The following is a 14,176-nucleotide window of genomic DNA, read 5'->3' on the forward strand; positions in this document are numbered from 1 at the left end:
TCACCAGCCAATCGATCGGTGCATCTCTAGAATCAAATCTGATTCAAAAGATTACAACGGTGGGCATGTAGTCCCAGTGGACTTTTATGGAGAAATTTTGTTTGGTCCACTGGGGCCACTCCAACCCTGCGCTTCAGCTATCCACATGCAATAGTTCACCAGAAATATATTTTCGAACACACCATGCAACTTCCCTATTGTTTACACATGGAGTAACCACCTCCCAGAACTTAGCATTTTAACATGTTGTCACAGAAAATTCAAACATCACTAGCGCGACTGATGGGTTTGTAGTCGTTGGCATTACGATCTTTCACAATGTTGTGATTCACTAGTTATAAAATAAATTTCATATGTCTTTACATGAAAAATTGTCTTTGAAATTGACAAACATCATATGGGTAATTCAAGGCACAAGACGAGGGGACCAGAAAATAATTAATCTTTATACAATGACTGCCATTCATTTTTTTTTTCCAAAGAAAGGTAAGAACGATAAGTCCTCACACCAGGATACGCTCCTTAGCGTATCACCACCTGTAATATTTCGGGCCCAAGTCCTTCATCATGTCTGTCCATCACTTTTGGATGTGCGTGTGGTATACTTGAACTCTTTTCCAAAGAAAGGTCCCATGGTGGCTAACGGAAGGGGCGTGACTTCAGCTCTCTATTCACCTTATTCAGTCCCGCCCATTTTTAAAAGTTCTTGTTTTAAACATTTTTTGTCGCCTGGAAGGGGCTTCATCCTGACCCCCTGTCCTATCTGCAACTCAGGCAGGTCTCTTGCAACTTCCGGTCGGCTAGCTACGTCTAGTTAGCTTCATTGGGATAACACGGCAGAGGGGGATGGAGAGGCTAACTTGGGACTAGGGATGTAACGATGCATCGTGACACGAATAAAAATCGGTACAAATGCTTGACGATTCGCACCGGTTGATAGAAAAATTAATCGCGAATGCGAGTCACGTGACTGACGTCACTACGTAGGTACGGGGCACAGAACGAGGGAAGACATGGCGACGGTAGGCAACAACTTTGAATAGAGTGTGTGTGTCAGGGTTTGTATGTGGTGTTTTCAAGGTTTGAAAAAGACATCATTTATGAAGTTGTTTTGTTTTTGCCATGCGTTCGCGTCCAGTTTGACGTGTCTCGATTTTCCGATAATGACATCAATCTTGTGATGCTGATATTGGCTTTTAATTTCTGCGCGTGTAAACTAGTCTAAGCTACTGTGCTTGAACGAAGTTAGCTGTGACAGACTAGCCTACTGGTTTTCATCGTTTTAACCACAAAGCCTGTCGACCTTAGGTCTACTCAATTGTTTAGTTAACACCTTGTCATTTCGCGTTTGTCCTGCCGTTCACCTCCGTGCGCCCCATGTCATTCAGAACATATTTCGGGATAGCCATCTCACTAGGAGAAAACGTATGACGATAGTGCTAAGAGATTAACACGTTGGCATGCTTGGTAAACATCAGTCTTGCACATAATATTGAGCTGATTTTTTTTTAGTGGAAATGGCTTACTGTATCATTGTGCTGATAGATGGAAAAAGTCGCCTATTTAAAGGCACAGTCTGAATTTTAATCCTAGCTCTCCATTTAGTGTGTGCACTTGAACAACTATAATGATGTAGCATATAACAGTAGGGCCTGCCATTTATTTTAAGAGGAGGGGTGTAGGACGTAATACTTTGGAAGGAGAGGGAGTGGTGCAATTTGATTTTCTTTGGAGCAACCTCTTCAAACAGCATCAATATAAAAAAAAAAATTGTGAGAAAATCGTATCGTGAACAAAAAATCGTGAACCATATCGAGTCGTGAGTTGAGTGTATCGTTACATCCCTACTTGGGACAGAACCGAAAAATGCCGTCAATGTCAATGTCAATTTATTTGTATAGCACTTTAAAAAACAACAACAATTGACCAAAGTGCTGTAAAACAAACGATCAGACAAACAAGAAACATACACAAGACAACAGTGGCTACGATTTGCCAGCAGGCTGTATCGGCTGGGCCTGCGGGCCATCTCATCTGCTGAGGATCTGCTAGCGATTGAGGGCTAGGCTATGTCATGGTGTCACGGGTAGCCTACACTGCCGATTTCATCAGGAGGTCAGATTGTAATATTGTACTTTGCCACCCAAGGCTAATCACCTGTACGGAGTGGGTAGATGATATGCTGCGATGGCCGCTGTATTGTATGGAGATATATTTTAGAGACGGACTGGCTATTTTCAGCACGTTATGTTAATACATAATTGTTGGGTAACCATGGTAACTATGTTTAGAAAGTCATTGCAGAACAGACGCTCCTAAGTAGGGATGGCGAAAACTACAACAAATTTTGACCGACCACCGAGCCTCATTAGCCGGTTGAAATCGGTTAACCGATTAGTTTAACCCTATGAGCCCTAAGCTGTTTTCAGGGCATTTTCACTACCTCTAGTTAGAAGCATTTATCCTGGTCATTGTAAGTGCCATTCACACATGCTACATATTGTTTTTTTCAGCACAGTCTAGGCTATCCAGATCTGCCACAATATCATGTGTAAATACTTGCATTGATTTGATTTAGATTTTTAAATAATAAAAATGTGAAAAGCGTACTATACAAATTCTTACATTTTGACGTGTATCTCACCACAGCAAGCTCACATCTCGACGAAACTTACATGGTTATGTAGGCCTGACTGTCCTGAACATGGCAATTTAATAACCATGGTGGAGGTATACTTTGGGGCTGAGCAATTTACAGAAATATGTGGTGTGTGCCTTCCAGAAATAAATGGCAATTTTTATTTAGTGATGAAAAAAATGACTTTTTGGCACTTTTTGCGCTCCATATTTGGAGTAAGGATATTACTGTGCCAGCTCAAAGTGCTCCGAAGCTCCCTCCTTTCCAGTACCTATCTTTAACGGCACTGTTCCATGAAATTAACAGATTAGGGTTGGAGTTAGCATATTTAACTTGTTCTGTTTGTAAACCTATTTTGTATGTTTTTGATGAATATTCTATAACTCTTGATATAGGTGGTAAAGGTGGAAGAGGGCGTGGTAGAAGTAAAGGAGGACGTGGCATAAACCGTGGCAGAGGAAGAAATAGAGGAAGAGGTCGTGGAGGTGATCAGGGAAATGATGAAGAAAACGTTGGGGATATGGACATTGGAGTAAGCGCATACACTGCCCTTGAGTTCCCTGAGGCTTACACAGGCCAACAAGTCATAACTGGAAATATTTGTGGATCATTTAATCTCCCAAACATGGATTTTCATGTCATGATTTATGTAGAATGGAAAATAACATGTATATATATATTAGAGACCGTAAATACTGTTTCCTTATTGGCTTGCAGGGACATGTTTAATGTAGACCTGGTTGAAAGTTGAATTAGCATTCAATGCTCTGGAAACGTTGAATGATAACTACACACAACATTTGACAATTAGCAAGTATGTAGAGCAGCTAACATAAGTGAATCTTTATTTCTAATGTAATGAAGCAGATAATGTAATAACTTTTTGCCAAAAAAGTAATAAGGTTATTGGTTGGTTGTTACCTTATTGGCGGAGTTAAAAAAAAAAAAAAAAACATAGAAAATGTCATGAATGCGGCTGAAAATTTAATGATATGCTAATATCACTATTTTATATGACCACGTGAACTAGAAACTAGGTGGGCATGTAGTCCCAGTATCCTGATAAGACATATTAGCATTTGAGCCACATTGTTCCTACAGCATACACAGACACACATACATGCGCTTACATACAGTCACACGCCTCCTAAGGGAAATGTCGGTAACACTTTACATTGCAGTATAATAAGTGGGTAATGTTATGGTAATATGTATGCAATTTAATGGTAATAATATTTTTAAACCACATATTACAAATAATTATTGTGTAATTATCTCCCCTAGGCAGATGGGTTGGGCCCTTGAGTCGTGGATCTGTCTGAGGTTTCTTCCTATATGTATCTCCAATTCTAGGGAGTTTTTCCTTGCCCCTGAGTTGCTCATGGGCTCTCTTTGAAGGTTTAACACTCTGTAAAGCGCCATGAGACATGTGTGATGTTTTGGTGTCTATAAATAAAATTGAATTGAATTGAATTGAATTAATTTCTAGACAATTACTGTGCAATTACCATACGACAACAATGCAAATAACTTGGATTTAAGAGTAAAATAAAATGGTAATAACTGCTGTAAATATGTACTTACCGAAGTAATAAATATTTAGGATTTACTTATTGTGACATAATATGTGACCTGTTATCTGTTGTTATGATGATTTATTTCATCATAATAACAGATAACAGGTCACATTTTACCATCAAACTAACTACTTCAAAAACTTTGACCACTGTGTAAGTGTTGTGCCATAACACTTAGAAGTTACTATGTAATCTAGTCCTTCATAGCACCATCATGTTGGTGTAATTACAGAAATATTATGTCACAATAAGTAAATCCTAAATATGTATTGCTTTGGTAAGTACATATTTACAGCAGTTATTACCATTTTATTTTACCCAAGTTATTTGCATTGTTGTTGTATGTGAATTGCACAGAAATTGTCTAGAAATGACACATTAATTATTTGTAATATGTGGTTTAAAAATATTATTACCATGAAATTGCATATATATTACCATAACATTACCCACTTATTACTGATCTGTAATGTAAAGCATTACCGAAATGTCCATATGAATCTATATCACATTCCCTGTGTAATAACATTTATTATAAATAAAACTCAAAAGGGGTTTTTGTATGGTCAAGTCTTAAAGCTGCCGTTAGCAAGTCTGGCAGATTGAGGGGACTTTGCCAACATTTTGAATGTACAACTCATGCTCCTCCCTCACTGCTTGTTAGTGACTGTACACTAACTGTGATTGATAGTCAGATATGCCAATGATCATAGAGCCCTGTGCTTATTGGACCAGAAGAACCAGGAGTGGTTGTTATATTATTACTTTTTACATTACTTTACATTACATTACTTTTTATAATGAGTCAATATAACCAGTCAAAAAGTTTTTACGTTTTTGATTCAGAAATGCAAGTGATTATATTACCGGTTTTATTACATTGAAAGAGGCCAAAATTGGCTGTTATTGTATATTCTCTGCTACAGGGCTTAGCGACAGTGGAATCAACTGTAACCAAGAAGCCTACCCATCGGTATCATTGTCCATGACTAATGAAAGTTTTAAACTAAGACTAAAACTAAGCTAAACAGGTTTTTATAATCTGCATGTGTCCTTTCTACATCCATCCCAATTGCCTACATCCATCAGTGGCAAAGAGAGTATAAGCGGGATAATGGCCTCCAAAGGAATTATATAGCATAGGAAAGAGGACATGAATATTCAGCCTGGCCCTACTAGTGCCAACTGGATCAATTGATGCTCCTCATTCAACATATGGGGGAAGGGTCACCATTAATTTTCTCAGCCACTTTAATAATGATCTGATATTTTGCAGTTACCTTTGTTCTAAGCGCCTTGGCTTTAGGATATTGGAGTACTTTACCATTTATAGATGCTGTAAAGAAAGCCCAGAATAATTTAACAAATAATTAGAAAAAAAATCAGACATCCATACTTATCCATCCATTTATTTATTTATTTATTTATTTATTAACTTATTCATTTATTTCCAAAAAAAAAAAAAACCTGCCTAATGAAGTAACCTGAAGAGTAGCCTAACCTGGTTACAAGGAATTTCTTGCAGATTATGTCAATTGAGTTTTAACTACATTTGTCACCATGAATTTATATAACTTAGGTAATGACTCATGGACGAGAGCGTAAACATCAGTAAAAATTTAGATCAAAGGGATATTTCTGAATTCATCAGACCCATCCAACACATCTACCCCACAGTATTCATGTAACCACCCAACAAATAAATCTTTTTCCTTTTTTCTTTGAAAGTGCTTAATTAATGTTGCATTAAGATGTCCTCTTATCAATTGTTTCTGCAGGATGGTAGTGGAGGACCACGGCGTGCTGACCAAGATAAGCATGGCCAAGAGAAGAAGGGGAAAGCAATTTGCAAATACTATATAGAGGGCCGCTGCACATGGGTGCGTAATTATATTCCCACTTATTTCTCTGACCTGCTTCTGAGCTACACTTGTTGAATTTGTGATACAATATAGTAGCAAAAGTGTCAAGTCCAAAAGTGTGTTTATTTTGCATAGCAACCAACATTTCTAAAGGAGTGACAATACTTTTGTCAGCAGCTGTAAGTGAGCCTTTTGAAATCATCTGTGTTAAGGTTTATATATTAGGATTTACACAGTACACAATTCCGAACAAATGGCACCTACGGTTTGATGTACGCAGGTGTGACCGTGGCGTGATAGAAAATGACTGGTGTTTAAACATAAGATTGCTAGTGATGAGACCAAATCCAGGAGCTGTTTATAGATGGGTTTTTTTTGGTAACACTTTATTTTAATGTGTCACTGTTACAGTGTACCTACCTAATTAGGTAAAGAGGTACAACCTATGTAACAACATGTATGAGCATGTACTAGCGTTGTACTTGCATTATGTATTTGTGGGTACCTACATTTAGTTATTACATTGTAATACTGAGTGCTTTTACAAAACTTTGCCATTTGCCTAAATTTTTCATCAGAGGCAAAGAGCTGACCTGAGACCTGCTGGATAGGGTAAATCTGGTCAGGATAGATTTAATATACAAACCATTCTTAGCTCCAGTCAAGGGCTCATTGTCCTTAGTCTACATGTAACAGCTACACTGCTACACCTTTGTTACTCTTTGATACAGTGGAATAAAGCTGTTAAGTGTACTAGTTAATTACTTTCATATTAAATCTATCATAACCAGATTTACCCCACCCAGCAGCAGGTCTCAGGTCAGCCCCTTACCTCTGACAAAAAAATGTAGGCAAATTGGCAAAGTTTTGTAAAAGCAAAACTTTGCCAATTTGCCTACATTTTTCATCAGAGGTAAAAGGCTGACCTGAGACCTGCTGGATGGGGTAAATCTGGTCATGATAGATTTGATATACAAATCATTCTTAGCTCCAGTCAAGGCCTTTTGTCTTCTGTGTATATGTAACAGCTGTGCTGCTACAACCTTGTTACGGGTTTATCCCACTGTATCAAAGAGTAATAAGTGTGTATCAACACAGTTAAGTGTTAAGTGTACCAGTTAATATGACATGTATGTGTCTTTGATGTCTTGGAACATGTCTGCCATTACCCTACATAGAACATGTATCAACTGTGTTGGTGCACACTTAATACTCTTTGATACAGTAGCATAAACCCGTAACAAGGTTATAGCAGCACAGCTGTTACATGTACACTGAAGACAATGAGGCCTTGACTGGAGCTAAGAATGGCTTGTATATCAAATCTATCATGACCAGATTTGCCCCATCCAGCAGGTCTCAGGTCAGCCCTTTGCCTCTGATGAAAAATGTAGGCAAATTGGCAAAGTTTTGTAAAAGCACTCAGTATTACAATGTAACAACTATATGTAGGTACTAGGGATGGCGAAAACTAAACATTTTCTTGACCGACCACCGAGGCTCATTAGCCGGTTGAAACCGGTTAACCGATTCGTTTAAAATAAATTACGCTATTTGAAATAAATAACAGCCACGCAATTTCGCAACTCTCATCTGTCTGTCCCCCGCTCATACACACAGCACCGGCGCCGCCCTTTCACTCACGTCACTTTTTTAAATCCCCTACAGCGCGAAACACGAGTCCTGCAAAAGAAGGAGCTTGTAAGTGGAGGACAAATGGTTCCTTCGCTCCGAAAATGGTTTGGGTACAAGGTGATCGCGTTGCAAATAAAGGCATTTGTCTAGCATTAGAAGCTCATTTGAAACTGAAATGGCCGCGCCTCACTTAAGAAAATGACTGCTCCGAAGAGACGCAGCTTAGTTTGAGGAAGTGCAAACAATAATAATGAAAGATGATAATTACCTTATCTGTTGCCATTGATGACCCTTCCTGAAATGTAGATGTAATGTCTTTCCAAATCTAAGCCCATTTTATGCGGAAAGCTGCCTTAGACTGCAACACGATAAAACCAATGGATAAAACAGGCACTTCCAGATTGCAAAAGACGCACCGGCGATCGCTGTGACCTCGTGCCAAAAATGTTTTTATTGGATTATTACGTAGCCTAGCCTACAAGCAGGCGAGTAATGAACAATTGAGTGTGAGGGATAATTTGTTAACTTCACGCAAAAAAAGATCTTCTTGGAATGAGATGGCTAGCTGTAGTAGCGTTTAGTCCACTGTCTATATTAGCCTAATTTAAAAATGGCTCTTTTTTTTTTAACCGACTAGCGACAACTTTGGTCGGTTAACGTGGATACGGTCAACCATCGGTCAAACAGTCACCGGTTAACATCCCTAGTAGGTACCCACAAATACATAATGCAAGTACAATGGTAGTACCTGATAGTACATGTTGTTGCACAGGTTGTACCACTGTACCTAATTAGGTAGGTACACTGTAACAGTGACGCATTAAAATAAAGTGTTACCATAAAGTGTTACTTTTTTTTTTAAGTGGCATGTTTTGCATACCAAATCAAACCTTAGCATAGCTGAATAATGACCGTATGGTCTTTATAGACATACAATGAACCTCAAATCCCATTGTTGCCTCCTTCATATGCAAATCCCACGACTTGAAGTGACTTAAAGCGGGCCGATCTCCCCACCGTTGCTAGGCTGAGATTGAACATTAGTCTGGGGAGTCTGCACTGTATTTCTACTGCACAAGAGGCATGATCAGTGGGCATAGTTCAAATGACTGTACGCATTTGGATAGCCCCTCAACCAATCAAGCCAAGGATCCATGTGTGCCTGGTGGACAAGCCAATTTGTGATTGATTCCAGCAAACGTGGACTGGAAGCAGGATAGATAAATGTGCAGGTTTCCAGCCTGAGCTGCAGAGCGAAATCCATTCACCGGTCAGATCAGGCTGTGTTTACTCAGTCTACACTGAGGCCCCACTGTGCTGTAAAACTAAGGTCTGCACTTTTGGTGCGCCACCAGCCCACACAGCTCAGCAGCAGAAAGTCCTGGCTCTCTGTGTGTTTTTTCTTGCTAGTTTAGACAATTGAAAATCTGTAGACTCAGTAAGCCTTACAACTTGAAATTCTGACTCTTGAAAAGTGGACTGTCAATAAATGCGTGTTTGGTGGATGAAGTAACAATCTCATAAAAGTTGGAAAAAGGTAAAAATGTGGTCCTTTTTTCGATATCTGCCTACTAGCTAAGTTACTGTATATAGCTAAATTACTGTAAATAGCACTTACAGTTAGCTAAGGTAGATGTCACCTTAAGCTTCTCAACATGCGTGAATGCTGCTGTTCTATCAAGTTATGCTTTGTGGAGATGAGCTACCATAGCACAAATCGATAGCATTTTTGACAAACATGGTGCTGTTCGGCAAACTAAAGTGTAAAGAAGTCTACTTCTAACATTATGAGTGATCTTTTCCACTGCACTTTTCCATTGGCAGTAAATGGACTAAGCTAAGTAAACAAACTAATACATTTCCTTGTGTGGTGGACAACATGTTATTTTGTGTTACTTCGTTGAGGTAACTTAATCGGTATTTTGAGCACGTATCAGTGATTGTACAAGAACAAGAACTCATGGATTAAAGTTTTCCGTCGCTACGACAAATTTACGTCAACCAGAGGCGCTAGATGTCGATCTACCTTGCAAGCCGCAGTGATGGTTACACCTCTTGTTGAACCCTGTTTTGTGATAGGCCTGTGCTTTTGTAGCCCATATTAAAATCTTCGTTGTGCGCAAAATTAATAAATAAATAAATGCGTTGGTGCACCTGCGTTGATGAACATTAGGCTATTACTACTACCACTATTAGGCTGTTACTACTATTACTGCAACTAATAATAATAATAATCATCATCATAATCATAATGATACATAATAAACTAAAGAAAGGCCTATTGAAACAGATGAAAGAACAGGCCTGATTTATAGCCTACATTGGAGCCGCAGCCTATTAGGCTTTTGTAGGTTAAACAAGCTTTGCAGAAGTTCAGGAAAGCTGTTGTTTTTTCAGTTTAATTAGTCTATGATTTGGGCTAATTATTCTTCATAAAAGTAAAATGAAAATAAACAGTTGTTTCGCCAGTTGTAATAGTAGGCTATAGAATAGCATCAGGACAGACATCCTCGCACTAGCTGCGCAAAGGTCTGCGTTGTTTGCGATGATTTCTTGTCCGCACTTGCTGTGTAGTTCCCCGATCTCATCAAATTAGGCTAGTCGGCAGTGTTGGGGAGCTTAAAGATGAATTGTCAAAAAGAACATGGCTATAGCCTACTTTCGGTCATTATTATGGGTGGGATTATCTGGTACTGCTTTACAATGGTTCACATCCTATTTGTCAAATAGAAGGTTCTGTGTCTCTGTGAACAACTATGAATCTTCTTATTCTTGTGTTAAATATGGTGTACCGCAGGGGTCAGTCTTGGGACCTATTTTATTTAGCTTATACATGCTCCCCCTTGGTCAAATTTTCCTGAAACATGGTGTATCTTTCCACTTCTATGCAGACGATACACAGATTTACCTTCCACTTAGACCCTCAGATCCTAGTAGGCTTAGCTCACTGAATGACTGCCTTAGTGATGTCAAAAACTGGATGTCAAATAACTTTCTCCAGCTAAATTCTAACAAAACAGAGATCCTAGTCATTGGGTCCCAGCACATGGCGAATCAAATTTTGCCATTTTTAGGTCCTCTACAGGATAGAGTCAAGCCTGTTGCAAAAAATCTTGGCATCTGGTTTGATGGCAATCTAAATTTTGAACATCATGTTAGAAAACTTGTGCAATCTTGTTTTTACCAATTTAGGAATATCTCCAAAATAAGACATATCTTATCTTTCAGAGACGCAGAAACCATCATACATGCTTTTATCTCCTCACGCCTGGATTATTGTAACAGTCTTTTCACATGCCTCACTCAAAAGTCCTTACACAGGCTTCAAATAGTCCAAAACTCTGCTGCCAGGCTCCTAAATAAAACTAGTCGGTATGAACACATCACTCCTGTTCTAGCATCACTTCACTGGCTCCCAATATGCTGGAGAATTGATTTTAAATTGTTGCTTGTTACATTTAAGGCGAGACACTACAGTTGAATAGGGTAAAATTTTTAAATAATAGGTATCACCATGAAACTTCCTCAGTTGATTACTTACACAAGTATGAGAAAAAAATGTATTACAAGTTTTTGAAATGTGTATGTTTAATTATGCAAATGAGGCATTATCTCATTAAATATGCATGATTTTGCATATATTTCCGGTAGATAGATCTGAGCATATGATAAAGCCAGGTGCAAAATTATTCTTTCATGTTGTTTACAAACAAGATTACAATAAAATTACAGAAGTATTTCAGGATATCTGCTTTCATTGCCTAGGAAATCCAAATATACTGTCCATAGCCTTAAAAAAACGATTTTTGCCATGCTTTTTTGATTAACATGTCACATAAATCAGGCCAGGAATGATGTATTAACAAATCCCTCTGTAAATGTCTTCAGAATACTGTTAAGTGTATAACTGGAAAGTTTGGTGTAGATAGGTGCTACAGAGGCTGAGAAGTATCTACCGGAAAATGACTCAAAACCGCAAATAACTAGTTTTGAGAAAACAGCCTTAAAACACAGCCAATGAGATTCGTTCTCAGCTTAGACTCGTCTTTGAACTTTCGCGATTGGTTGCCAATACAAAGGAAATGTCCATATTTGGATTGCATGGCGTTATGCAGGAGGAGCAGGGCATTCCAACGGTGTGAGACACGATATGATTTGGATCACGTTCGCGGGAGTACATGACATTTTAGAATGGGAACTTTTGAGAAAATGTGGAGAAATACATAGGCGCGAGCACACAAAAGTTCGTGAAATAAACACCTAAATGTGCAAATCGGACTTTGTTGTTGTAGTAGGGTGGTAGAATACATGCTAAGGTAGCAAACTAGCACAAAATCTCGAAATTGACCGGAGGTCACAAAAACAATGTTTTCAACTGCCGTGTCTCGCCTTAAAGCTCTTCATGGCCTTTCCCCTGGTTACATTTCTGATATGCTAGTGCCCTATAGCCCTACACACGCATTAAGATCTGCTGGCAAAGGTTTATTGACCATTCCTGAGTCACAGCTTGCAACTAAAGGGGACAGATCTTTTTCTGTGTTAGCCCCAAAGCTTTGGAATGCACTGCCTGAGCAAATAAGGTTAGCTGATACTGTTCCATCTTTTAAGTCCCTCCTTAAAATTCACCTGTACCGTAAAGCTTTTAAGGAGTTTATTTAAGTTTAATTTTTGTTTATGTCTTGGTTTGGTTTTGTTTTGTTTTGCCTTGTGTAGTGTTTTGATTATTGCAGTTTTTTCTGTTGTTCATTCAAAAAAAAAAAAAAGAAAACGTTTTATTTTTTCTTTATTCTTGCCAATGTTGTTATGGTATTATTTGTATTGTTTTTAGTCACTTCATTTTTGTGTTATTTTTTGTTCTGTTTATTATTTCATATGTAAAGCACTTTGAAACTATGTTTAGAAAAGCGCTCTATAAATAAAGATTATTATTATTATTATTATTATTATTATTATTATTATTAATATTAATAGAGTCGGGTGCGCCCGAAACGCAGAGACAGACTATGGGAAAGTGTGTGTCTGCGCCACGCCACTATTAGGCTATCCTACTGTTTAAGTTTAACTGCTAATTTCTCTAAAAATAATTATGATGAGCCAACAAGGTTAACTTATACAATTCAAAAAGATCCAGTAGCTTAGGCTATGTCTACAGTTTGCCTAATTTGTCTTCTTCAAAGAGAAAGTCGTAGGTCCGTTTCCAATAAACGAAACTTATCTAATAGGAGTCCTAATGACTGATGCGTGTTCTTATAAAAACGTCTTGTCTTCCAGTTAATGTTCTTGAATGTTTATTGTAACAAACAGCACAGTCCATACTCATATAATTGACACGACCAACACGGTCAGAAAAACCGTGGAACATTCATGCCGTCCATCACGTTCATACCCAAAAACTAAAACCTCTTAAAGTGACATGCACCTAATTAAACATGTCATCTAGGGCCTAATCACACTAAGTAAAGTTAGCACTCTTAATAAGCAACAGTCTGCAGTATTGAATAGCTAGGCCTACTTTAAAATGTGTTACCCGTATTTTCCGAACTATAGGGCGCACTTAAAAGCCTTTCATTTTCTCAAAAAAAAGACAGTGCGCCTTATAATCCAGAGCGCTTTAATAATTCAGGACCTCGAATTGATTTTGTGTGATACACGGCGCTCTGTCAAAATGTTATTGTGAACGCGTTTGATAAAGTTTGACTGACTGACTTATCGGTTTTGTTTCGCTTAATGTGCCTTATTGTCCGGTGCGCTTTATATATGAAAAAAGTTTGAAAATAGACCATTCATTGACAGTGCGCCTTATAATCCAGTGCGCCCTATAGTGCGGAAAATACGGTACTTGTAAACGGAGGGTACAATTAGTCTGTATGGCCCTATTTTGCGTAGGTCTACGCTAAGGCCCTTTGATTTGCATCACTTGCCTGTGTCAATTAAAAAAAAAAAAAAATTTGACAAAAATGTTTCAGTCAGATGATTTTTTTTTCACTTTAATCCATGAGAACTTCATGTCCATATACCAAACTCCCTTTTTATGCCTGTGTTTACCAGCAGGCTTCATTCAGCAGCTGACATTGACACATATCTAAGGAGGTATGAACTAATCCAGATAGCCTATACAGCAATACAGCAAATTAAACTAACACTAAAAAAGTAATTGATTGTGGTTGGTTGAACAAATTGATACATCGAAATTCGAAGCAGCACCCAATTTATCACAACTTCATTTTATGAGTGGCCCAGGACAGTAGAGTTCTCAACGGGCCGGAAAATTACAGCCCGACCCGACCCGGCCCGTGGCTTTCAAAGCCAGAGCCCGATGTAACCCGACACATAAATATGAACTATCTACCCGAACCCGGCCCGTGGCCCGACGCCGGCAGTCGAGTTTTCCCATGTTATCCAATGGAGACGGGCGGGCGTTAAGGGCACAATTATGTGCAGTGGCCTACCTAACCCACGTAAAA

General features: G+C 38.5%; 1 protein-coding gene across 1 annotated transcript in view; it reads left to right on the forward strand.

Annotated features, from left to right (window-relative positions):
- zc3h4 (zinc finger CCCH-type containing 4) overlaps positions 1–14,176 on the forward strand; it is a 112,984-nt gene that overhangs the window by 59,354 nt on the left and 39,454 nt on the right. Inside the window, exons 7-8 of the mRNA XM_062553038.1 lie at positions 3,034–3,170; positions 5,994–6,095. Coding sequence (XP_062409022.1) covers positions 3,034–3,170; positions 5,994–6,095 — 239 coding nt within the window. The remainder of the gene's footprint in view (positions 1–3,033; positions 3,171–5,993; positions 6,096–14,176) is intronic.

The sequence above is a fragment of the Sardina pilchardus genome, chromosome 13 (genome assembly GCF_963854185.1).
Source record: "Sardina pilchardus chromosome 13, fSarPil1.1, whole genome shotgun sequence".
Classification (NCBI taxonomy): Eukaryota; Metazoa; Chordata; class Actinopteri; order Clupeiformes; family Clupeidae; genus Sardina; species Sardina pilchardus.